The sequence below is a fragment of the Salvelinus namaycush genome, chromosome 14 (assembly GCF_016432855.1).
Source record: "Salvelinus namaycush isolate Seneca chromosome 14, SaNama_1.0, whole genome shotgun sequence".
NCBI lineage: Eukaryota > Metazoa > Chordata > Actinopteri > Salmoniformes > Salmonidae > Salvelinus > Salvelinus namaycush.
In genome coordinates, this window is record NC_052320.1 from 27,263,702 (window position 1) to 27,290,009 (window position 26,308).

The following is a 26,308-nucleotide window of genomic DNA, read 5'->3' on the forward strand; positions in this document are numbered from 1 at the left end:
AAGGTTTTGTTAGTTCCCCCAAAATTAAGTAGCATGCTGCAAGGATTATTATCTTCATTGCTCTAGCATATCTGAATCTGTTTTGAAATCCTCCAAGTAGAGAGATCAGTTGAGAGATCGAAAGAGATTTGATTTAGGCTTCGCTTTAGGCTTCGCTCATGTTTACTCAGTCAGCACAGTAAGCTATTGTAGTAGTTTCAGCCATATCAAATAGTCATTAGATACTTCTGAAATGTAGTGTAGACCGTCATCCATTACATCAGCTAATGAGAGAGAGAGAGAGAGAGAGAGAGAGAGAGAGAGAGAGAGAGAGAGAGAGAGAGAGAGAGAGAGAGAGAGAGAGAGAGAGAGAGAGAGAGAGAGAGAGAGAGAGAGAGAGAGAGAGAGAGAGAGAGAGAGAGAGAGAGAGAGAGAGCAGGCGAGAGAGAGAGAGAGGAGAGACCGAGAGAGAGGAGAGACAGAGAGAGACAGAGAGAGAGAGAGAGAGAGAGAGAGAGAGAGAGAGAGAGAGAGAGAGAGAGAGAGAGAGAGAGAGAGAGAGAGAGAGAGAGAGCAGGCGAGAGAGAGAGAGGAGAGACAGAGAGAGACAGAGAGAGAGAGAGAGAGAGAGAGAGAGAGAGAGAGAGAGAGAGAGAGAGAGAGAGAGAGAGAGAGGGGTTACAGGGCGGCAGTTGACTGTTAAAACAACCAATGTTAGAAAAGGAAGGAACTAGCTGATTGTTCACCTGAAGTCAGCGACTTGGGAATGTTTGGGTCACTCAAAAGTGAGACCCATTGTTTTCTACACAATGTCATTATTATTACACCTGGGAGTTAACTTTTGCTATTGTGGTTTGATGCACTGCATTCAAAGCTATAGATGTATGAGGGCTTTGACTATGAAACAAAACAAAATAAACTAGATCTGTGTTTATGTATGTAACTGACTTGAGCCCTGATCATCAGTGCTACAGATTCAGAATTTTGATACGTTTTAAATCCTTTGAATTTTGGTAAGTTTATTTTACATAGCACAGTTAAGCCAGGCCGTCTCTTTATATCCAAAGCTGAACAGTTATTTTTTTAGATTTTTCTTGTGCATAGATATGTCTGCCCTGCAGTGACCACGTTCTTCGTTCTCTATTGGCACAGCAACCATAAAAGGCCTCTCCTGCTGGGGAGACACGCTGACTGCCTCATTAGGGCATAGCATTACGCATTTCACTCTGACCCCAAAACTTAGCCTCTCTGGGGTCCTTGCCACAGATGACCCATGAAAAAGCCTCAGTCTTGCCCCTGCATCCGCAGTCAATGACCACCATATATAGGTACAAGAGAAACTACATTATAAAATGTATCGGCCAACACAGGTGTAAGAGTGAAAATACCAACATATTTTTGTCAATTTGGAACAGAAGAGACAATTATAGCCTACTAGGTAACATTTTGGCCTTGACAGCGAGTTCCATACCCCGCTTCATGAATGGTGTTTGTACTTTGTCGACTGTAAAATATGCTCTCCGCTTCAAAGGACACTAGAAACATACAGTATCTGAGTCTTAGGAAGTCACCTTTACTGTGTAACCTGCTCACCCATTTATTTACAGAGAGATGAAGACTCATCCATCACCTCCCTCTTTACAAACAGGGAATGACCATCCTGCTTCAAGTATTTAGAAAATAATTCAAGCATTGAGGGCAGTGGGAATGTGCAGCCTGTCCTCAAAGAAGTAACATAGTAAATGTAAATGTATGTCCCTCCAATTAGTATGATGTGTTACTTTTGCTAATGTTACATAAGACAGAAGGTTACGGGAAGGATGGGTGGGAATATAACGTTTAATGTCTAGCAGCTCAAAGGTTGCGTGTTTGAATCACATCATGGACAATTTTAGCATTTTAGCTAATTAGCAACATTGCAACTACTTAGCATGTTAGCTAACCCATCCCCTAACAGAGAGGAAGATGTGAAGCTAGAGAGTCTACCCCCGTCAAAATCTGTCCACACGAGAATAATTTAAAAAATCCCCACCTGGTCTGCTTATATTGGTCTGGTTATTAAGCAGATCAAGAACAAGTGGCCTGTCTTTCCGCCTTTGGGACAACGCCTCCCATTGTTAGGGCGGACACAAGACCATCGCATCATTATATACAGTATCTCTGACCCTAACCATAACCTCAACCTCTAACCCTAACCTTAACCCCTAACCCTAATCTTAACCCCTAACCCACATTCCAATTGATTGTAGATTAAGTAAATATCTCCACCTTTCCTATGGGCATTTCCTGTTGATACTGTTGTAGGTATAGTAGAGGGAGCTGAACTGTTCATGTGGATTTGGAAACAGGACACACTTCCTATACTACCAAAATATATGGCACCTTTGGACAACACAACAGATCTGGTTATAGAGATACAACACATCCAATAAAGCTTTCTGCATTTGTCCTTATTGATGTTATGCCAGTGTCTTTGTTTGCATGACATTTTATTCTCTGAGGGATTCCACCACAAAGTGATATTGAAATGAATGGGAATAGATAGGAATTGGGGATTGATGTACTTTTTATGTAGATACTGCCCCCTACATGAAAAACATGAAACTGCAACTGATATGTCCAAGTATTTTGACCAGCAGAGGGCACTTTTGGGGGTCCACAGAGAAAAACAGATGGGGTTCGACTGTTGTCTATCCCTTTCCAAAGGGACCAGCTACCCATGTCTGAGCAGACAGTGTACTTGTTAACAGACTCACAGATGCTCCTATAGGACTGCAGCCACAGGACGCAGAGAGAGAGTTCCCCAAGCTTCAGCATCTCACCACGGATTGGCACCTTCTTCTCTTCTCCTAAATTAACTTCTGCTGAGGGGCCTCATTTTTACCACGTCTCCTGCAGTGATCAAAGCTGGCAAGTTTTGGAATTTAAAGAAAATCTACTTTTCAGGCTACTCATCTCACGATGATTCCCTTTATTTCATTGGTGATACTATTGACTGTGTGGGCTTCCGATGCAAAAAATGTTCCACAGACAAACAGTGCATCTGTTGAAAAGGATATGTCAAATCTCGACATTCAAGTCATTCAAAGCCATGGTTATGGTGATGAGGATGTAAAACAACTGCAATTTGACAAGCAGCACAAGAGAGCGCCGCGGGGCGCAGAGATCATGGACACAGACGCAGGTGAACCTCAGTCTACCTTCTCACAGTCTTATGAGAATGAATTCTTCACCACACCCAGAGCCACCCAGTACTCTAACTCAACCCTAGACACTGGAGCCACTGGGGCCAACACAGATGGGGACCAGGGCAATACCAGCACCACAGAGCGGGGCATCACCCACATCCACAACCCTCTGTACCCAGTGACTGACAGCTCCTACACTGCCTACGCAGTCATGTTCCTGTCTCTGGTGGTGTTCGCTGTGGGGATTATAGGGAACCTTGCTGTGATGTGCATCGTCTGGCACAACTACTACATGAGGAGTGCTTGGAACTACATCCTGGCCAGCTTGGCTTTCTGGGATTTCCTGGTGCTCTGCTTCTGTTTACCTGTGGTGGTCTTCAATGAGCTCACCAATAAGAGGCTGCTGGGGGACATCTCATGCAGAGTGGTACCATATATGGAGGTGGGTTTGATTCCCTTGCCCCCCCCCCCCCCCCCCCCCCCCACCATCATCACACCCCTCACCCCTCCCTCACCCCTCCCATGGTGGAATCACTGTGGCCTTGTATGAAAATGATTAATGAACATGGCTATGATCCCCAAGGACAAGTTTAGTACCTGTTGTTGCCTAAAACAACCCTCCATTTATTTTATTGTGCTTTTGACTATGTCATTATGAGATATTTACTCTGATTTATGACATTGTTGCAAATCAGCCAGTAAAATAAACGTATGGGTTGAATAATGTTTATGGGCCACATAGTATTTTGAAATGTAAAATGTTGTAAATGTTTAAAACTTTTACCAATGTAATATTTATAGTACAATTTTATGGTAATCCAAAGTTTATTAACTGATTATTGTTTGCTAATTAACAACAAATTACATAGTTGTAAGTAAGCCATGCATTTTGTGTACAATTTTATCTTGTCAAACTACAATTTAAACTCATAATTTGAAATCTCTACAGCTAATGTAACAGGTTGGAAAGACTGCTTCCATGTTGAAACTGTTGTCTAATTGAAATGGCCAGTGATCCTCCCTTTGATTTGTTCTCTCAGACGGGTCATTTATGAGTGATGGGTTCATAGTCTTAATGGGATATTTCTAGTTCCAGTGACATTCTGCTATAAAACCATGCTGTGTTAATAAATGGTGTGTGCAAGGTGTGAAAACGTTTCCCTCATTCCACCCACATTTGTAGGTCAAAAGATCATAACTGTCATACGAAAGAACCATCTGCGGTAAGGATTTTGCAGAAGCAACAGCACACCATGAAAATTCTAGCATAGCTAACAAGTTTAACTCCATTTATCCCTCTAGGTGACTTCCCTAGGGGTGACTTCCTTCAGCCTGTGTGCCCTGGGTATCGACCGCTTTAATGCTACCACTAGCTCCCAGCCCAAGACCCGTCGGGTGGAGCGCTGTCAGTCCGTCCTGGCCAAGCTGCTGGTCATCTGGGTTGGTTCCATGGTGCTGGCGGCCCCAGAGCTGCTCCTATGGCAGCTCAGTCAGGCCGTGTCTCCAGCCACAGGGGCCTTGATGGACTCCTGCACCATGAACCCCACCTCCAACCTTCCCGAGTCCATCTACGCCCTGGTCATCAACTACCACGAGTGCCGCATGTGGTGGTACTTTGGCTGCTACTTCTGCCTGCCCGTGGTCTTCACCCTGCTGTGCCAGCTGGCCACCTGCCACGTGTCCCATGACAGCATCCCTGAGCGTCTGGAGGAGCGTTCCCCCTCCAAGAAGCAGAAGATACAACACAACCAACAGGTGGAGCGCCAGCTCAACTGCACCGTGATGGCCCTGGCTGTGGTTTACGGCATCTGCGCCCTACCGGAGAACGTGTGCAACATCGTTCTGGCCTACACCGCCATGCCCATCTCTGACAACACCGCCACCCTGCTGGCCCTCATCAACCAGTTCTTCTTGTTCTTCAAGTCGTCGGTGACGCCAGTGCTGCTGCTGTGCCTCTGTAAGTCCCTGGGCCAGGCCTTCATGGACTGCTGCTGCTGCTGCTGTGAGGAGTGCCAACTGAGGCCAAACTCCCCTGGCACTGAGGCCAAACTCAAGAGCACATCCTCCATCTTCTTTGACAAAGCCAAGGACAGCTCCACCATCCTGTCAATCAGCGGGTCCAGCTGAACTGGCTTCTCCTGCCTGCCTTTTCTTTCCATCCTATCACCTAACCTGATTAGATGTGGTAACAAAACAACTCACCTTTCAGCAGTGGACATTCCAACCTCAACCTCACCCCCTTTCCTCCCCAGTCCCACCACACAGGGATCAGATGCTGGATCTCTCCATGGACACGCCTTTGTTTTCAGTGTTATTAGTCAGAGGACTGGGACCATTTTCAGTGCCACCTTCTCTGTACCTTTAAAGTCTGTAATGTCTCTCCTTTTGATGTTCTCTCCAAATAGAGACCACACCCCATCCAGTTTTAAGGTGGTTCGTTTTACAGGAAGTTAAGACTGACTAAGTGCAGATTAGGAGAAGAGCTCCATTTAATATCTTTGTAGAAGTGTCACCCCAATGTTTTCATCCTACGGATTTGTAGATCAAGATAAACTGAGTATTATGTTAGATTATTATGATAGGTTTGACTAACTAACATTCCCTTGGAGCCTCAGAGTGTGGGGCACTGAGATAATTATTTTTGATGTCACAGCCTATTTACATATCTGTTAAACAATGTGTGTTCGCTCACTAGCCAACACAGACAAGTGTGCCATAGAATTTTCTTCATGCCCCCCCCCCCCCCCCCCCCCAGATGGAGCTAATTCATCTTTAGCCATCCCGTGCCATTGTATACATTATTACTTTGAGTTTTATTAATAATCAAGAGGGATGGTTAAGACATAGTCATTTCCATCAAAGTGCTGTGAATAATAAATATTTGACGAGATAATCATGAAAAGTCTCTGTACAGAGGTCAAGGTTATCAACCGGTTATAAGAAGGTCAAGAGAGAAGTCACCTCATTTTGTGAATAAGAGAAAAAATGGTTCTGAGATGTAAATCCACCGGCTGTAGTGTTGTTAATTTATCCAATAAAGGTTTATAATTTATCAGCACTTGTCATTTTTCTCCTAGAGGGATGTTGGGTGATTAGTGCTTGACTGAGCATCCCATTGACCCTCTGAAACTCAATAATGGGGTCCTCCCCCTGAGCTGGAGCATATTTTTCCTCTCACTGATTCAGGCTTTGGACAGCAGCAGAGCTGCTTGCATAAGGGTATCCTTGTTCTCCAGGGGCCAATGGAACCCTACACTCTGAATATCAATGCCCTGTTACTACAGTTGAGTTGCCAGGTTACCGTCCCAAACTTCACGTGTATTGCAGACTGGCCAAAGCCGGGCTGGCTTTCCACCATTTTCTCACCCTGCCTGGTTCCCCCGGAAACAGGGGGTTTTAACTGTCCAAATCAACATGGGGTGCTGCTGCATGTTCTCTCATGTTGTGGTGAAGGTTAGAAGGAAAATAAATGATGAAATGTTTCTAGTTTGTTTTATTTCAATTTTTTTTAAATGGAGACGGACAAGAGCTAAGGTCAAAGTTGAATTTCTCTTTCTCAATTGCCACCTAAGTAATGGCTATATAAAAGGTGAATCCCGACAAGAAAGAGGTAAAATGGGGCTGTTTGAAAGGGGATCATATAAACATTACCCAATTGTTTTTACAGGCAACATACCATAAATCCTATGAAATAAGTATTACAGTATTACAAGCACACAAATAACACACCCTGGCAGTTCCAGAAAATAGGTCCATTTACATTTCTGCACACTTGTCTTTGGTGTTCCACAAATATAATACCAATGATTTCTCCACAATGACTTCTTGCTTAACATTTCATGTTTTCAGTAATCTGACAATGCAGGGGAAAACTGAAATAGTTTCATAAAGCATTCAGTCATGTACTTTTCAATCAAATGAGCCAAGATCTCTGCTTTGTACATGTGCATATGATCTGATCTATGTTGATACCTTCTATCCTATTTCTGCTTGTGATGCCAGCTCGCTATGTCATCATGTACATTCAACTTTTCATCCTGGATGACTCATTCTATTTATTCACCTCTTGTAGTGCTTCATAAACCGTCCCTCTCCCTCAGTCCTTGTATATTAGTGGACTGGCGTTGGATGTTGTGGCAGGGGTTGTCTGTTGATTTGTGTTGGTGGCTTCATTAAGGAAACAGAGAGGGGACTGTTAACTGTGCAGTCATTAGTGGCCAGGGGAGCTGAAGAGCTCTGTGCTCACTGCTAATGAGGCTCCAGCACCTCTCTCTCTCTCTCACACACACACACACAGTCATCTGCCCAGGCCCTGACAGCCTCTGAACAGGCTCCAAGACCCAGAGAGAGAAACTCTAAAGAGGTCAACCCCCCGAAAAAATACCCTCCTCTGTCTAACCCCTTCAATCAGTGCATATTTTAAGGAACCGGACTGTCTCTGTAGATTCCCACTGACTTCTAAGTCAATCACCATTGGTTATTGGTAGGCCCTATTGGCTTACAGGTGATCTTTTGATATGCTTTCCAATCAGGTTTTCTTGAGTTTCATTGTGATGGTGATCTCTGATTGAACCTAGCCCATCCATCAGAAAATGATCATGTCACCAAGCCCTAATATAGCCATTACTGAGGTGGCAATTGAGAAAGAGAAATTCAACTTTGACCTTATTGTTGCGACCGTTGCAAAAAACAGAGCAGGTAACGTTGCTATTTTGACCAGGCTGCTGCATGCAGACTGCCGCTTTGATTATGCTTTTTCATAATGACAATGACAAGTTGATGTCGGAGAGCAACAATAAAATTACCATGATTTAATATGTGCCAAAGCAGGTAAGATGATAGGGGACATTTAAACTGAGTTGGCAAGACTTTTAAACATATCACCACAATCATGACTAGCTCGGTTGGCAGAAATAAACATACAGGCTTTGTTGCCGGCAATACCTTTCAGATATAAAAAAACGTTGGCGGTATGCTAAAGTTGGTAACAAAATGTCTTGGTTTAAAAGGTGTATATGAGAGAGCTTGATTGTTTTCAGACTGTGAATGGCTCTCATGGCTGTCTCAGACACTCTTCGTGTGAATGTGTGACTGCATGTGAATGTTTTTTGTATGGTGAGAGGCAATTCTGTATGTGTGCCTGTGTCATTGAGTGAGAGAGGAGAGAGAGTGTGTCTCGCTCTCATGCTGCATGTCCTCTTTGGGTTGGCTCAGTGAACGCAGACTAATATGCCCTGAATGTCCCCACTTATGAACACAGAGCTGCCTCACCTCCCCCTGATGCGGGAACAGTGTTTGTTTTGTTCTGTGGGAATACTGACGAGGGTGGGGGGGAGCTCTCAGAACCATTCACCCCTGTTGTCATGGCAGAGGCCTGACAGAGAGCCTTGGCCCTTCCCGAGAAACACAAACTGATCTGAATCAGAGAGATTGGCGTAGATCCTGAGCACGAACGGCCACACACACACACACCGGCCCGCTCCGGACCCCAGGCTTCTATAGCCACCGGACCACCTTGTTCTCTCTGGACAGGAAGTCCTGGTCAGCCTCATTATAGTGTGCTGTGATGCCAAGGAGAGACAAAAACAGAACTTGTCACAACTCGTTTGTATTCATGGCCAATGGTGGTTAAACCCAGAGGAGAGTAGAGAGGGAAGTAACTTATTTTCAGCTTTAGTCTGGCCATTCTGAGATCACCACTTCCATAGCACCTCTCTGGTACCCACAATTACTCCCCTCTTTGGGGTCTGGGTGATTGGGAAGCTCTCCAAAACACCTCAATCCAATTTATTTGGATTGAGGTGAGATTTGCCATACACAAAGGCTTCACACACTTGTTGAAAATCAGTTCTGCGAAAGGGAGTGAGAAAGATTGTGTTGTGGGGGTAGAAAGAAATCCCCTTAATTGTGTCGTGTAAGCACGTTAGAGCCTACCTGCTGTTTTAGGTGTAGAGTTCTTAGTTTACAAATCCCTCTTCCATACCAGCGTTTGACTAAATCTAAAATGGCAATTTTTGGATAGTTAAATACACAGAGAAAAAGTACACAGTAACAACAGATCTCTAAAATCTATTATTTGAAAGTAAAAGTGCCAGTCAGTGGTATTAGTTTCCCACAGGGCAGCATTGTGTGCAACAGACAGAACAATATGATGCAACATAGTAGCCTGCTCACCATGCTGCTAGGCTAAATACTGCAGAAGTGGATCATCTCAGTGACAGCCCTGAGGTCATTAACCATGAATCCTGCCAAACGTCCTTTCTAATGCACGACCTTCTATCATTAGATAATGTCCCTCAGAATACTCATTATAACGCTATAGAAACCAGATCTGAAGTGGTTTAAACCACACACATACAAATGTAGACCATGTATGCGTTCAGACTAGTTTTGAGGGTTTGACTGCCTTAGTCTACTCTCAATCACCCAGAAAGGACCTGTGACTGGGAAGCTACTGCCCCCTGCTGTTCACAAGATTTGCTTAATGTAGGTAGGCTTGGATCTTCCCTTGAGGAAGTCCTTTACACACACACACACATACATACATATAAACTCAGCAAAAAAAGAAACGTCCTCTCACTGTCAACTGCGTTTATTTTCAGCAAACTTAACATGTGTAAATATTTGTATGAACGTAACAAGATTCAACAACTGAGACATAAACTGAACAAGTTCCAAAGACATGTGACTAACAGAAATGGAATAATGTGTCCCTGAACAAAGGGGGGGTCAAAATCAAAAGTAACAATCGGTATCTGGTGTGGCCACCAGCTGCATTAAGTACTGCAGTGCATCTCCTCCTCATGGACTGCACCAGATGTGCCAGTTCTTGCTGTGAGATGTTACCCCACTCTTCCACCAAGGCACTTGCAAGTTCCCAGACCATTCTGGGGGGAATGACCCTAGCCCTCCGATCCAACAGGTCCCAGACGTGCTCAATGGGATTGAGATCCGGGCTCTTCGCTGGCCATGGCAGAACACTGACATTCCTGTCTTGCAGGAAATCACACACAGAATGAGCAGTATGGCTGGTGGCATTGTCATGCTGGAGGGTCATGTCAGGATGAGCGTGCAGGAAGGGTACCACATGAGGGAGGAGGATGTCTTCCCTGTAACGCACAGCGTTGAAATTGCCTGCAATGACAACAAGCTAAGTCCGATGATGCTGTGACACACCGCCCCAGACCATGATGGGCCCTCCACCTCCAAATCGATCCCGCTCCAGAGTACAGGCCTCGGTGTAACGCCCATTCCTTTGACGATAAACGCGAATCCGACCATCACCCCCGGTGAGACAAAACCGCGACTCATTAGTGACGAGCACTGTTTTAGGCGTGCGTCTCACAGTACGGACATTGCAATTAATTGCCCTGGCCACATCTGCAGTCCTCATGCCCCCTTGCAGCATGCCTAAGGCATGTTCACACAGATGAGCAGGGACCCTGGGCATCTTTCTTTTGGTGTTTTTCAGAGTCAGCAGATTCTGAAAGTAGAAAGGCCTCTTTAGTGTCCTAAGTTTTCATAACTGACCTTAATTGCCTACCGTCTGTAAGCTGTTAGTGTCTTAATGACCGTTCCACAGGTGCATGTTAACTAATTGTTTACGGTTCATTGAACACGCATGGGAAACAGTGTTAAAACCCTTTACAATGAAGATCTGTGATAATTTACGAATTATCTTTGAAAGACAGGGTCCTAAAAAAGGGACGTTTCTTTTTTTGCTGAGTTTATATATAGTAAGAGGTAAAAGTTGGCGGTGTCACTGCTATTTTCCTCATTGACTGAAGTGATTACCAGCTCGTCACAACCTTTTCCTCAGGTTGTGACGAGTGCCGTGGCATGGACCTTTACTGAGAACTTTCTCCCACATTGACTCCTTCATACACATGAAACAAACAGACAACATCACAGGTAAAGCACCAACCATCATCCCAACAACCCAAAGCTAGTGAGATTCTGTTGTTCGGCAACAATAACCATATGAATTCTGCAGACCATGTATAAAGTTGTTTTCACCATTGTTTTTAAGTTAGTATCATACAGTCATCAACTTAATTGAAACAATGTACAAACAGGTTAAAACAGATACAGTATTTACTATTATTTGCCATAAAAATAACCATTTATAGTTAATTCTCAAAGGTCCCACAAATACTTATGCCCAAGCATGCAAACAAATAAGTAAAGATATTTTGCTGCGGTTGTCAATAATCAAAAATGACTTAGGTAATTTTGGCAATGTAGGAAGCAGAATAATTCATAGACATGTATGTTTAGTTTATACAAAATTAGATAGAAGCCTTCATCGTTAGCTCATATGGCTGGCACCTGTAGAATCTCAGTTTATCTAGTGGACTTCTTTATCAACCATCACAGAATAACAGATTTTACATTTTATAATGGGTTATTCATGACTCGTGATGAGACAAAAACTGTCCGAGCAGTATCTGTACATTACTGGGTAGAAATGAGCTATTACATAAATTAATGTGGTAAGAAAGGGGAAAGAATATGCAAAAATCAATAAATATATATTTTGTTTCTAAAACATGTGTTGCAGATAATGCTTGACCATAGACATGGCCTATGAAAATGTAAAACGGCCAGGTTGCTTAGTTTAAAGAAACCCTGTCTGCTGTTTCTAAAGTAACAGAAGGGTGTCAAAGCAACAAACAGAGATGACGACATATAACGCAAATGTATATATAGATATATATTGACAATAGAGATTACATCAAGGGTACTCTTTAACAACACCTACCATTAGCCTTTAAAAAATGAGAAACGGAGATACTTGTACACACTCCAAGTATTTGAATCAAATGGTGTAATGATCCCCCTTCAAAAAAGGTACATACATGTACAGTACCATTTCAGTTGGGCACCGTCATTGGGAAGTGATAAGACTATGGTCTGAGACTTATATTGTTTGAGATTTGACATCAGTGTTCTAAACTTGACTTTGGGGCTGTAAATTGATGCAGTGTTCAGACTCCATAGTCTTTTCTACCTAGTGGGATCAGAGGTTACGTACAGTACAGTACTCCGCCCTGTCTCCGGATCAGTTGAATATAAACCTCAACAGAGATGATGAAGTATGAAATATGAACACAATTATATATTTTTTCTTTTTCAGGGCAGCTAAGTACCACTTTATCCATCAGAGGTCATATGTCACTACAATAATTATTATATTACAAAAAAGAAAATTAACAGTGCAAGTAAAAACGTGTCCAGGCTCTCTTCAGGAGAGTGGAATCAGGCAAGGAGTCTTGGCAAGAGAGGGCCACCCAAAGAAAATAGGGGGAGAATGGACAAGCTTGGGAGGATAGAGGACAGGGTGTAAGGGACCTGTGCAGGCCTGTGGGGCGGTCTCAGGGCTGTGACCGTGAGATGAGGTTCTCATGAAGTGCTCCGCTTGGTTCTGGAGTGCTGGATCAGCCACTGTAGTGTTATATCTGGAGGTAAAATAACAGAAGTGTAAAATGCCATGAAAAAAATAAGAAAACTGGAAATAACAAGTCATAAAGTCATCAGATACTGACCAATGTTGTCCTTTTCCTTGCAAGAGATAGAGTAACAGCAGATTTCTCTGTCCTGGATGGCTGAGAGGTTCCTGTGGATCACAGAAGAGCCATGAGTATCACTCATTCTCACCCCCCCCCACCCACACACACACAGCTGGTGCTTACATCCTCTCAATCAGCTCTTTCTCATCAAGCGACCCAGGAAGATCTCTCTTGTTCCCCAAGACAAGAACCTGTGAGGGGGAAACAATATGGAGAGTTGGACAAAGTCAAAGTAATATGATTATAGGCCATTTAGCTTTTATCCAAAGCTACTTAGTCATGAGTGCATACATGTCACGTATGGGTGGTCCCAGGAATCCAACCCACTATCCTGCATTGCAAGCGCCATGCTCTACCAACTGAACTAGAGGACCACAACGAGGAAATTTAAGCAATTAGGCCTACTACTGTAGCTATTAGATTAGCAAGCTCTGTATGGGGTACTCACAGGAATACCCTGGAGCTGGGGCTTGTCCAACAAGTTGTGTAGTTCATTCTTAGAGGCCTCAATTTTCTCTGGGTCTGCTGCATCAACCATGTACCTTTAAAATGATATGGTTTCAAAAAGGTTGAATAAATATCCTTATTTGAAATGGGCGACCAATATAATTGACCACCCCCACCACAAGGGGTAGGAGGCATGACTGAGTCAATGCTGTTACTCACACAATGGCACTGACTCCTCGGCAGTATCGCTCCCACATACTCCTGAATCGAGGCTGACCGCCGATATCCCACAGCTAGAAAAGCAAGGGATCAAAACATCAATACAGCCTTGATACTGTGAAGCTATTCAGTTTTGAACCTTTCACAGTTAATAAAATAGCTTCAGTGAGTCACAGTCAATCTAAGAGCCCATCCAAGATCCCCCTAAATACTTAACTCTCCTCTTGCTGGAGCAACCAAGTGATGAATAAAGTATGACCATTAAGTGGCCTGACCCCTGTCCTCTGACCTGGCAGAGTACTGACCTTAATGGTGACGTTTCCCTTGGTGATTTTCCTCATGTTGAAGCCCACTGTGGGAATCATGTCTTCACTGAACTGGCCTGACTGCAAGGGGTTAAGAATAGAGATGAGTTACAGATTAAGTTATATTAAATCATCTGGCAAGTACTGTTTGTAATATTCCTAGGACTTAAATTGTGAAATACGCTCATAAAACTGACCCTAGTCATTTCATAAAAGGGACTTAAGAAATACGATTGAATGCACTGTGTACAAGTGAACTGTCAGGACATACACGTGTGTGATGGGGGATGACGATAGGCGAGTATTGTCCGTTTCCATGGGTCACGGTGTGGTGGCACTACTGCATGCCTCATGTGCATGCTGTCGTTAAGCTAACAGAGCTAGCTAGGTCATCATCGGCGCCCGTACATGTCAGCAACGACACACGTTAGCTTCCTCGCTAAAGCCGATATTTAAAATATGTCATCGAGACGTAGCTAGCTAACGTTATATATAAAATGGATATAACAACAGAAACTAGCTAACGTTATCTAACTGCTGAGCTAGCAAGCGCTTGCATTGGTGGAGCACGAGCAGACATCTCGATCTGTTCAACAACAAGGACACATCAGCAGATCAAAAGACAATAATAAATGATTGACCGTACCGCAATCACGTTCACGAAGGTTGTCTTTCCCGAATACTGTAGTCCCACCAAAGTCAACTCCATCTCCTCCTTCCAAAATAGTGCTTTAAACCAGTCAAGGAGCTTGTTGATCAATGCGATCATTTTGGGAGCGTTGTGATAGCACTGCTACTACTGGGAAAGGGAGCTTGCTAGCCAGCTAGCTAACGTTAGTTACAAGTTCCCTAGCTAGCGCTATCTAGCTTGCAGTGACAACACAGTAACGTTACTACATACAGAACGAATAGCGTGCCTATAATGAATACTCGCTAAATAATCTGTTTTGCGCGCACGTGTTGGCTATATTATTTGAGGTATTTTTCAATTATCTGCCTTGTTTACTATGCCCCTTTCCTCCCTGTCTGTATTTTCCAATAAGGGTTGTCCTTCCTCATTGAGTGGGGTTTCAGAATCACGCAGTGAGAGGAGTGCTCGAAAAAGAGGGTACTCAGCGCAAATGAGGCTCTGGTTTCACGAGACTTGCCCTCTGCTGGAGAGAAGGAACATTACCGTAGCTCTTGTGTATTTATTTTCTGTTTTACATATCACCATGTATTGATCAATGATGAAATAAACCTGGAACTTGGTAAATAATAAAATAATAATAAATGTATTTATCTACTATATGTATTTATTCTTCAGCATGTCAAGTGAACTGCAATTAGGTCTAATTAGAGCCAAGGACATTATGCATAATACTTGTTTTTATTATCATGGTAGCAAATATGGACAATATTAATACTAATGACTTTCAATAAAATTCAAACTGCATGGTGTGGTGAGTACCACATCACATGCCCATCAAAATGCCACAATCAATGTCACAGTCAAGAGGATGAGATGGCCACAGTGTGTGAGCAGAGTTCCAGGAGCTTATTCCCCCATGCGGAAATATCAAGTTTTAGCTGGGCTTTCTCTGTCACCGCATGTCCCCGTAGTTCTAATGGTCTGGATAGGGACAGGGCTCTCTGAGCCACTGTCTGTGTTCCCCAGCTGCCTACTGTATTGAGCCAGGGTGAGGTACAGGAACTGGTACTGCTCACTGGTCTGGATCATACCACCCCTAAAAACACAGAGGTGGAGAGAGTGAGGGAGCAGCATCCTTTAGGGCAGCATCCCCAAACTACACACTTTTTTTCAGAACTCAAGATAAATATAAAATGCTGTGTTTGAACCAAGGTGCTCACTTGATAGTTTACATAATAAGTAACAGAGTTTGGTTTAAATTTGCTTGTCCCTTTAGTTTCAAGATTTAATGTCACATGCACAAGTACAGTGAAATGCCTTTCTTGCTCACTCAAAGCCCAACAATGCAATAGTCAATAACAGTGTATTATTAGAAATAAAGAAAAAACACGAGAAATAAGAATAATAAATATGAAATACGCAATTAAGTAAGTAAGCAAGCATACTGTATACAGGAAATATTTAAAACATTTGTTTCAATACCATATTTACATGTGCAGGGATAGTGGAGTGATGGAGGTAGACATGTATAGGGGTAAGGTGACTAGGCAACAGGTTACTACCAAAAGCAGGGCGGATGGCCAAAGTGTGTAGTGGCTAGTACCTGTCGAGGCGTAGCTTACAGACGATCCCAAGCACATCAGCCTTACTAGTGTGTTGCAGCTGTAGGCATCCAATGCTGCTGGCGATGAAACAACCTGTTCTCCCAATCCCTGCACTGCAAGACAGAGCCCATGAGATCATGTCAAATAGAGTTGTTACATTCAAACTTCTGTCATACAATGTATTTATACTTCAGTCTTTCTGATACAGTATCTGCCAGAAATTCGCAGTCCACATGTACACTATACTGTATATCACAACACAAACGGAATTCCATAGCATTCACCTTTGCCGTCAGTAAGTGAATTCAAGCCATTCACCATAAATCATTTCGGAGCCTAATTCTGTCTGACATGGTATGTGAAGGGAGCCTCCCTAAGGTGTCATAACGTATAAATCCTCTTGAAGTGAGATCCGTTCAAGTAGCCTAGGGCTATTTTCTTTTCAAGGACATTCTATCATATGTCACTGTTTGTTCTTTCACATTTATTATATTGATAGCTAATGAGGTGTTAAGGGGTGTGCTAGTGGGACCTGCAGTGGACGATGGTGGGTCCTGGGCTGGGTATGGACTGCCTGTGTTCATCCACATCCACCACCAGTCTGAGCAGGGGCCCAGTGCAGTCTGGGGTCTGGTGGTCTGGCCATGTGGAGTACCAGTAGTGTCTCACCTGCCTGTTCTCTGAGCCCACCTGTCAGACACATTGTTGTTAGTGAATTATTTGGTTCATTCTTTCATTCATTCAATCATTCATTCAGAAGTTCGGAATTTTTAAAACTGGTTCAACCCAGCGCTTTGACTGGCATTACTTCACACTTTACAGATGATAATAACCTACTATCTCACCTGTATAATCATATCTCGAATGGTGTAGCCATCACATTCTTTCACAATGGACACTCTGACCTCAAATCTGCCATAGCTGCCGTCCTTCTCTGGCCAGTAAAGCTCGCACTTCTGAAAAACAGGAAACACTTTTTGTATACTGTAGACTTAAACATCAATATGTCTGTCAACGGAAACCATTGATGAAAGCTATGGAGGTGGGATAAAATTGACATATCCCTGTCACCTCGTTCTTCTCCTTTAGCTTGGTGATCATGACAATGGTGGTGGATCCCTCCTGCCACACCATCTCCCAGAAGTCATGCACGGTGTTGAGCATGGGGCCCTGTGTGGCGATGTAGGCACTGGGTGCACCGTTGTAACCCTGCGTGGGAGACAGCAAGAGTTGAGGCTGTGTCGTTCGTTTCCACTTTGACTTCCTGTGGGTTTCCTTGGTTGACATGATACACCCACGTAAACCAACCGTATCACTCTTTAAATCATTAAAGGGGCAAGCTACAGTTGCTGCATCCATTTTTGGACAGATAAATGAGTGATATGTAGGATTAATTTTTGAAGAATATAACTTATGAGCTTAGTTCAACTGTGGTACACTCTTAGAAAAAAGGGTCCAAAAGGGTTCTTCCGCTGTCCCCATAGGATAACCCTTTTTGGTTCCAGGTAGAACCCTTTTGGGTTCCATGTAGAACTCGCCGAGGAAAAGGTTATGCATGGAACCAAAAGTGTTCTACAGTACCCGGCACCAGAAATGGTTCTTCAAAGTGTTCTCCTATCGGGACAGCCGAAGAACCCTTTTAAGTTCTAGATAGCACCCAAAGTATACGCTTGTTTTTCTCCAATGTTTGTAAAGAAAGTAAATGTACACATACACTGTATAGCCTCAAAACTTGATTAAAACTATAATTTTTATCTCATGGATGGTCAGTACTTGCATCCATAGCTCTGTCTATGAATTGGAGAATGGTTCCATTTCTCCAGCCCCATCCCTCAGCTTTTTTGCAAAACAGTGGTGGCGAATACGCTTTGTTATAGTTTCAACTGCTGATTGCCGCTTTAACATACACTGTGCAGTGTGTGTTCTTGACTTTCTCCTCACCTTTTGTATTACTCTTACTTTAAGTTCGCATGACACAGTTGTGTCAAAAATGTATAAATAAAGACAGTGGTTGTAATAATGCATGATTCTAACCTTTATGTAGTTTGCATTGATGTATCTCTCAGTATCACCCCCTTCCTCTGCTGCAGGGTTTCTCAGACACACACGGGTCTCGGGATCTGGTTAACATGATTATAGTGTTTACATTGCCTGGGTGCCAGCGTGTTTCAGCATTTATCAACTATTTCTTCACATATGACTTAGGCACTCACTTGGCAGTATGGTCTTGTATCTGTCTTTTAAAGCGCGTCCTGGAATGTCCAGCTCTGCAGGGTTGACGAAGTTTGGAGGAATCTTCTGTTGGAAAGAATGGACAGGCTAAGGGTACAAATTACACTTGATCCTACATGCAGTCAATTTCTGCACGTACAGTTACTGTAGATATTAACCTGGTACTCTGAGTTCAGCCTGCTGGTCTCGTCAGATGCCTCCTGCAGCTGAGAGGGGGTCAGAGGGCATGTTGAGGTCCTCAGCAGGTGGAGGAGGGTCTCTCTGGGGGTGGAGATGGAGCACAAGGGCTCCACCGCACCCAGGCTGAGACTGCTCACGTCCAGCACCAGGGACACATTGGAGCCCCGTCTGAGGATGTATGGAACCACAGAGAGGACAAAAGGTCAGGAACTCTGTTCAATAAATATAATGACAGTACTGTTTATTATCATGGATGTCTCTCTACCTCTCCTGGAGCTGGACTGGTTTGCGAGGAGCTGTGGCAGCAGGGCAGGGGAATGACTGTTCCTGGTCCACAGGTTGTGATGATGATGGGGATTCTACTGACTCATTCATGGTGGTGTGTGGAATGACTGGGAGGTTTAGAAGGATACCATACAACCATACTCTACTGACATCTGCTCATAGAGAGAGAGAGAGAGAGAGAGAGAGAGAGAGAGAGAGAGAGAGAGAGAGAGAGAGAGAGAGAGAGAGAGAGAGAGAGAGAGAGAGAGAGAGAGAGAGAGAGAGAGAGAGAGAGAGAGAGAGAGAGAGAGAGAGAGAGAGAGAGAGAGAGAGAGAGAGAGAGAGAGAGAGAGAGAGAGAGAGAGAGAGAGAGAGAGAGAGAGATTGGATTGGATTTCTAAAAAATTATCGTACAACAGACCACATTTACACCCTCCACACTCTAATTGATAAACAAGTTAACCAAAACAAAGGCAAAATCTACTCGTGTTTTGTAGATTTCAAGAAAGCATTTGATTCAATTTGGCACGAAGGTCTTTTTTATAAACTAATAGAAAGTGGTATTGGAGGGAAAACATATGATTTTATTAAATCAATGTACACTAAAAACAAATGTGCGGTTAAAATTGGCAACAAGCAAACAGACTTCTTCTCTCAGGGGCGGGGAGTGAAACAGGGCTGCCCAATAAGTCCAACATTATTTAACATCTACATTAATGAATTGGCAAAAACATTAGAAGAATCGGCAGCACCTGGTATCACCCTACACAACACTGAAATCAAGTGTCTGCTGTACGCAGATGACCTGGTGCTGCTGTCTCCCACTAAAGAGGGGTTACAGCAGCACCTAGATCGTCTTCACAGGTTCTGTCAGACCTGGGCTCTGACCGTTAACCTAAAAAAAACAAATATAATGATATTCCAAAAAAGGTCGGGAAATAAGGATGACAAATATAAATTCTATTTGGACACAGTTCTATTAGAACACACCAAAAACTACACATATCTAGGACTAAATATGAGCAACACAGGTAGCTTTCACATGGCTGTGAATGAGCTGAGAGACAAAGCAAGAAGAGCATTTTATGCCATTAAAAGGAACATCAAAATTGAAATTCCAATTAGAATCTGGCTCAAAATTTTTCAATCAGTTATAGAACCAATTGCTCTATATGGCAGTGAAGTATGGGGTCCACTCTCTAATAATGAATTTACTAAATGGGACAAACATCCAACTGAAATATTGCATGCAGAGTTTTGCAAGACTGTATTGCAAGTACAAAGAAAAACTCCAAATAACGCATGTAGGGCAGAATTGGGCCAATACCCCCTCCTCATTCGAATAGAAAAAAGAGCCATCAAATTTTACAACCATCTAAAAACAAGTGACCCTAAAACATTCCATCACACAGCTCTACAATGTCAAGAGATGAAACCAGAGAAGAGTCCCCTCAGCCAGCTGGTTCTGAGGCTCAGTTCACCAACCCAAACCAACCCCATAGAGCCTCGGGACAGCCCTCAGAAAATCTGGCCCAACCAAATCATCACAAAACAAAAAGAAAAATATATAACCTATTGGAAAGACACCACAAAAAATCAAAGTAAACTTCAATGCTATTTGGCTCTAAACAGACAGTACATGGTGGCAGACTATCTGACCACTGTGACTGATAGAAAACTGAGGAAAACATTGACTAGGTACAGACTCAGTGAGCACCGTCTGGCTATAGAGACCGGTCGTCACAGACAAACCTGGCTGCCCAGAGAGGACAGGCTGTGCTCACTCTGTTCCAGAGGAGAGGTAGAGACAGAGGTGCATTTCCTACTACACTGTGACAAATACTCAGACCTAAGAGCATATTTCTTTCCCAAAATTATAACTCAATACAAAGAATTTGAAACTATAAAAGATGAAGAAAAAATCAAATATTTATTGGGTGAAAAGCCAAAATGTGCAGTTTTGGCAGCCAAATATGTGTCCTCCTGCCACAACCTGAGGGACAGCCAGTGAAAAATGCAAAGTAATGTTGATAATATTTCCCATTTAGCTTAGTTTTGTTTTGTCTTTCATACCAGGTCATATGTCTTCTCAAGTCATATTGACACTGGTCTACTACTGTTGCTTTAATTTATTGTTGTTCTGATTAATATTGTTGTTGTAGTTGTTGTTAATGGTAATCCCATGTCCACTACTACTGTTATTATTGCTGTTGGTCCCACCATTTATTTATATATAAATATATATATATTTTGTATATATATACATATATATTTGATTTTGATTTTCGATATGTATACTTTGACAATGTAAGTAATAACGAACTTGCCATGTCAATAAAGTCAATTGAATTGAATTGAATTGAGAGAGAGAGAGAGAGAGAGAGAGAGAGAGAGAGAGAGAGAGAGAGAGAGAGAGAGAGAGAGAGAGAGAGAGAGAGAGAGAGAGAGTAGAGAGAGAGAGAGAGAGAGTGAGTAGTGAACTACATGTAGTTCAACTAGTAATTTAACTATGTTTTGCATTAGCTTGGTGGTAGCTGAACTAAATTCGAATCTAGGTAGTCTTTTCAGTATAACTTTTTTTTGCCATGTAGTGTTGTAGCTACAGTAACTACTGGAAGTACACACTACTTTTTTTGGCTGAAGGAGCCAATCATTTCCAGCATCAGACCTGCCTAATGGTCACTTGAAATATTGTTTTCGTGTTTAATAGGCTAAAGTGATCTGTTCTTGCAATTTATAGTCTATGACAGGGATCATCAACTAGATTCAGCCACAGGCCGATTTTTGCCTGAGTGGGCTGGAACATAATTACTAATAATTTGTAGACAGCAAATTGACCGCAAGAAGCCCAAACCGATATAATAATTGACTAAAATATAATAATTCTGTCACATCTGCTCCTGCAACACCCTCTAATGCTCATCCTGTGTCGCCTTGATCTGCCGCCTCCCCCAGTGCTCTTTCCCTCTCTCTCTGTGTGTGTGTGTGTGTGATTGTGTGGGTGGAGACAGGTGTGCTGGAGTCAGAGCAGATCTCCACCAGCTGCAACCTGTTCCATAATCAAGACCTCTACTAATACTCAGCCCTGCCACTTCCACGCTGTCAGATCGTAATCTCTGCTTAGTCAGTCTATGTTGCTAGCCCTTTGTTACTATTCAGATCCAGTTATCCTGTTGTGCCTGTTTTCCTTGCCTGGCGCTGTTTTCCTCTCCGCTACAGTTCTGCTCACTCTGACTCTGGTCCCTGTCTCCAGTCCCACGTCTCGTCATCCTGCTACTCTGTCCTGGATTCCCCACTCTACTACTCCTTTCGATACCCCTCTGGACCTGCTTACCCTGTCTCAACCCCTCTTGCTCCAGCCTCAGCCTCCACACCTGGTTTCCAGCAACCCGCCCGAGCTTCCCCTGACCTGCACTCCATCTCCCCCTTGTGTTTTAATAAATACCTTGGTTATTTTATCCCAGTCTCCTCATCTGAGTCTGGTCTTTTGTTCCCCTTTTCCACTCCACGTAAACAAATTTCAAACCTTGCTTACTTTTTTTTACTTGGGGGGCCCAAATAAAATTGCCCGCGGGCCGCCAGTTGGGGAACCCTGGTCTATGACATTTCAGATTTACATTTGATAATTTTTCACAAAGTAGTTTGGATGTAGTGAACTACTTTTCACAGTAACTTTAGTAAAGTAACTGTATTTTTTGTAGCGGTAGCTCTAGTGTAGCTTAACTTCTGTCAGTGTGAAGTAATTGGTAGCTTGGTAAACTATCTTTTCAGAGTAGCTTCCCCAATACTTGAGAGGGATAGGGAGAGAGAGAGTATTAAAGACAGCTAGTGAATTGACCTGTTGACCTTAACTGCCCACCTCACTAATTCTGTGACCAACATACTCAGCCATGTTTTTTTCCCTTCTCTCTGTTCAACTAGTCTACCCAGACCTCAAAACGGGCATAAATCACACACAATTTTAACATCCAAAATCTCCATGGATCTTGTAATGAACTATTCTATTTTGATCACAACTGTATTGTAAGTTTATTGCTATATCACATTATTCCTTATTATACCAACACACCACAATAGCAATTCAATTCAGATGAAATATTTACCCTTATCAGCTCTTCTTGTCAAAAGTACAACAGCTAATGAAATATCTCACATCCCCTAAAACTGAGAAATGACATTCACAACACATGACACTCAGTAGAAAAACACCATTGACTAACAATTTCTGTTTCAGATCATCATTTCTTTCCCATCGCTTGTTGCCAAATTGACGCAAAACTGGATCTATCCATACCTGAATCCTGGGCTGCCGATGTGTCAGAATAATCCAAAGCCAAATTAAATATCTGCCGTTGACATGAACCAACCAGGGCAAGAAGAAACAAGTAATAACTGGAAAGTGAGAGAGAGAAACAGAAAGATAGAGAGAGGGGGAGAGAGAGATAGAGACAGTGAGAAATAGAGAGTGAGCAAGAACAGACGCGCAATCTTTTTGACACAGTGCCTCAGTATGTTAGTAGCTAGCCTCTTTGGCTTCAGGTGCATGTCTAAATGTGAGAGTGGCTGAAAAATCACTGAGAAGTTCCTGGAGGAAAGAGAGGCAGAGAGAATATTGTGAAGCTGAGCTGCTTCGGGAATAGGTGAATCAGTAGTGATTCCTCAATGACTCCAGGCTCAAGGCTGGCGCAAATGTGCATGTCAATAGCTGCCCATGATTTATTCATCATACTAACATTCTGTTTTGCATAAATGTTTGCACATAGTGTATTGGATTTGCTGATGAAGTCCTTGAAGCTGCATTGTATCAGACAAGTAAATTATGTTTAAAAAAAACAATAGACAGAGATATACTCTCAGATACATAAGTAGCTTTAAAATTGTATTTGATTTGAGCTCAAAAGCGTTTTTAAGGAACTAAACACTTCAGTGACCATTGGAATACTAAATGATGAGGAGGTGATGTGGTCAATGATATGATTATTACTTATAGCACAACAAATAATACAGTAAGGAAGCTCAGACCATAACCGTAAGCCGTACTGCAATGATGGAAGAGCTGAAAGTATGCATCAGTTCATCTGTATGGGCTGACATACAGCATCAGACTGACCAGAGTCTTCCATGTTCTCGGCTAAAAGGTGACATTAACATGATGATGGGGGAAAACAATCTGTAGTCCACCTGCAACCATACAGTACAGTATACTTAGGCCTTTACTCTGGCTTGTGATTGTCGCTATCGCACTGAATGAGAAAGGCCTGGAAGGTAACTCACCAGTGCAAGGAACTGCCAATCAAAGTTGGCCCTCAGAATCTCCTCTGTCCGTGAGTACTATGTGGCTGTGTGATGACCAGGGCCTCAGTCCAGATAAGCCATTACAGACACAGGCAGTCTTAACACTGGGCTCCTTGGCTTTAGGGAAGCTGATGAGAGCACTGTTTTGTTCTTTTACTTCTTCTACCTCTCCACGCTTCCTCTCTACTCACCCACTCACTCTCTCAGACTCTCAGTTCCACACGCACGCACGCGTGCGCACACACACAAACGCACACGCACACCACAGACACACGCACACCACAGACACACACACACACACACACACACACACACACACACACACACACACACACACACACACACACACACACACACACACACACACACACACACACACACACACACACACACACACACACACACACACACACACACACACACACACATAGATATTCAAGGCTGTATCACCCCTGCAGACTCAGTGCCACCGGCTTCTGTGTAACTTGGAAGGAGAGCGCACTAACCTCAAATCTGAATTTTAAGTTGACTATTATTTTCTCTAGAGCTACAACATGCAAACAATGGACCAGTATGCACAGTTACAGCAATACAACCATTGAGTGGATAATATGTCAAATGTGAGAGCCATATTGCAAGCATTTTATAATTTCATCACAGTGTCTTGACAGTGCAAAAGTGAATAACAGTCACTGTGGGCGAACTGCCAGATGTTGTTTATGAAACTGTAGTGGAAATGAGCATTGATGTGATGGAAACCGCTGGGCGACAAATTGAATGACAGTGTTATTTTAATTATTTATTTAGCCTTTATTTATAAACAGGTAAGTCATTGAGAACACATTATCTTTCACAATAGCGATCTGATCTATAACAACAATGTTGATTTACAGTTTTTTCCAACTGCTTACACGCAAAATCTTTTCATGTCACACGATTTTTGAAACCTCTCACTCAAAGTGCAAAACTACACACTAAATATCCAAAACCATAAGCTATTTCTCAGCCTTTGACTCAGTTGTCAATTGCATAAAACACTTTTTTCAAAACACTTCACACAATTCTCTACCTAAAACACAAAAATCTAACAGGAAGTGACTTGCTTTCCTTTTCCAAACCCAACCAATCAAAATGCTACACTTATTCACCAGGTCACACACACACTCCTCACATGTGCAAACACTAATAGCTTAACTGATCACTAACCAATCACTGCTTTACTGTAGTATAGGCCTATAAATAGGTCAAAGGTCAGATTACCTGTTTTGAACAATGGATGCCAACAATGGACAGAGAGCAAGAGGAGTAGAAGGGAGAGGAAGAGGAAGAGGAAGAAGACGACGAGGGCAAAGAAGAGAAGGAAGGAGAGCCATCTCTGATGAGATTAGGGCAACACTTGTTGATCATGTGATCAACCACGGTTTGACCATGAGAGAGGCTGGACTGAGAGTCCAGCCCAACTTGAGTCGATTTACAGTGGCGTCCATAATTCGAACCTTCAGAAATGAGAACAGGTATGCAACTATCTAATGACTATTTTAGCATTACAGTAATGTACTGTAAAATACGTATGACTGCATAGTATTGCATAAACATTTGTAACTCTAAGCCATCCATTTACTGCACTGCATTGAATGAATGAGGTTGGTTATCATGCTGTACTACATTTTTTTGTACATTGTTTACAGTTCCTATGCTGAACACATACTGTGTTTGAATTCTGTACAGAGTGGAAAGGCAAAGACATCATGGAGGACGAGGACGCTTGTTTACAGATGTACAAGAGACTGCAATTATAAATATGGTTTTGGCCAACAATGCAATTAGGATTCAGGGATAAGAGAGCATATCTTGAATACTGACACCATATTTAACAACATCAATGCGGTAAGCCTGTCGACCATACAACGCATCCTCCAACGGCACCGAGTGACGATGAAACAACTTTACAAGGTGCCATTTGAGAGAAACTCTGACAGAGTCAAGAATATGCGACATGACTTTGTAGAGGTATGTATGCAACACTACTTCCAGTACTTCAGACATACCATATTTACTCATCTGTATATCCTTTTGTCTGTTACAGAGAGTATTGGAGCTGGATGCCCATGTAATTCGCCATGAATTTATTTATGTGGATGAGGTTGGCTTCAGAAATGTAATAGGACAGAGGGCAATTACCAATGTCCCTGGACAGCGTGGGGGTAATATAACTATGTGTGCTGCCATCACTCAAAACGGGGTCCTCCATCACAATGCCACACTGGGTCGTACAACACCGGCCATATGCTCACTTTTCTGGATGCAATTTACACAATGCTTGTCCCTGATCCAGATCAGGAGCCTGCTAGATTTGTGGTTTTATGGGACAATGTTAGTTTTCACCGGGCTGTTC

At 42.8% G+C, this 26,308-nt stretch overlaps 3 protein-coding genes across 3 annotated transcripts; 1 reads left to right on the top strand and 2 right to left on the bottom strand.

Annotated features, from left to right (window-relative positions):
- The first annotated feature begins 2,940 nt into the window (after window positions 1-2,940).
- On the top strand, window positions 2,941-5,294 carry LOC120058921 (G-protein coupled receptor 37-like 1). The gene is made up of 2 exons (XM_039007669.1): window positions 2,941-3,609; window positions 4,470-5,294. The coding sequence occupies exons 1-2, from the start codon at window positions 2,941-2,943 to the stop codon at window positions 5,292-5,294; spliced, it is 1,494 nt and encodes a 497-aa protein (XP_038863597.1).
- A 5,949-nt stretch (window positions 5,295-11,243) lies between these two features.
- On the bottom strand, window positions 11,244-14,781 carry LOC120059344 (ADP-ribosylation factor-like protein 8A). The gene is made up of 7 exons (XM_039008332.1): window positions 14,354-14,781; window positions 13,708-13,788; window positions 13,403-13,476; window positions 13,185-13,278; window positions 12,860-12,927; window positions 12,713-12,783; window positions 11,244-12,625 (listed from the first exon to the last, which is right to left on the bottom strand). Exons 1-7 carry the CDS (start codon window positions 14,474-14,476, stop codon window positions 12,570-12,572), a joined length of 567 nt encoding a protein of 188 aa, XP_038864260.1. The 5' UTR covers window positions 14,477-14,781; the 3' UTR covers window positions 11,244-12,569.
- A 301-nt stretch (window positions 14,782-15,082) lies between these two features.
- On the bottom strand, window positions 15,083-24,010 carry LOC120058922 (tyrosine-protein phosphatase non-receptor type 7-like). Its single transcript, XM_039007670.1, has 10 exons — window positions 23,893-24,010; window positions 18,620-18,791; window positions 18,333-18,522; window positions 18,156-18,240; window positions 17,977-18,062; window positions 17,014-17,151; window positions 16,788-16,898; window positions 16,475-16,632; window positions 15,942-16,055; window positions 15,083-15,434 (listed from the first exon to the last, which is right to left on the bottom strand). The coding sequence occupies exons 2-10, from the start codon at window positions 18,727-18,729 to the stop codon at window positions 15,266-15,268; spliced, it is 1,161 nt and encodes a 386-aa protein (XP_038863598.1). The 5' UTR covers window positions 18,730-18,791; window positions 23,893-24,010; the 3' UTR covers window positions 15,083-15,265.
- Between the last annotated feature and the right edge of the window lie 2,298 nt (window positions 24,011-26,308).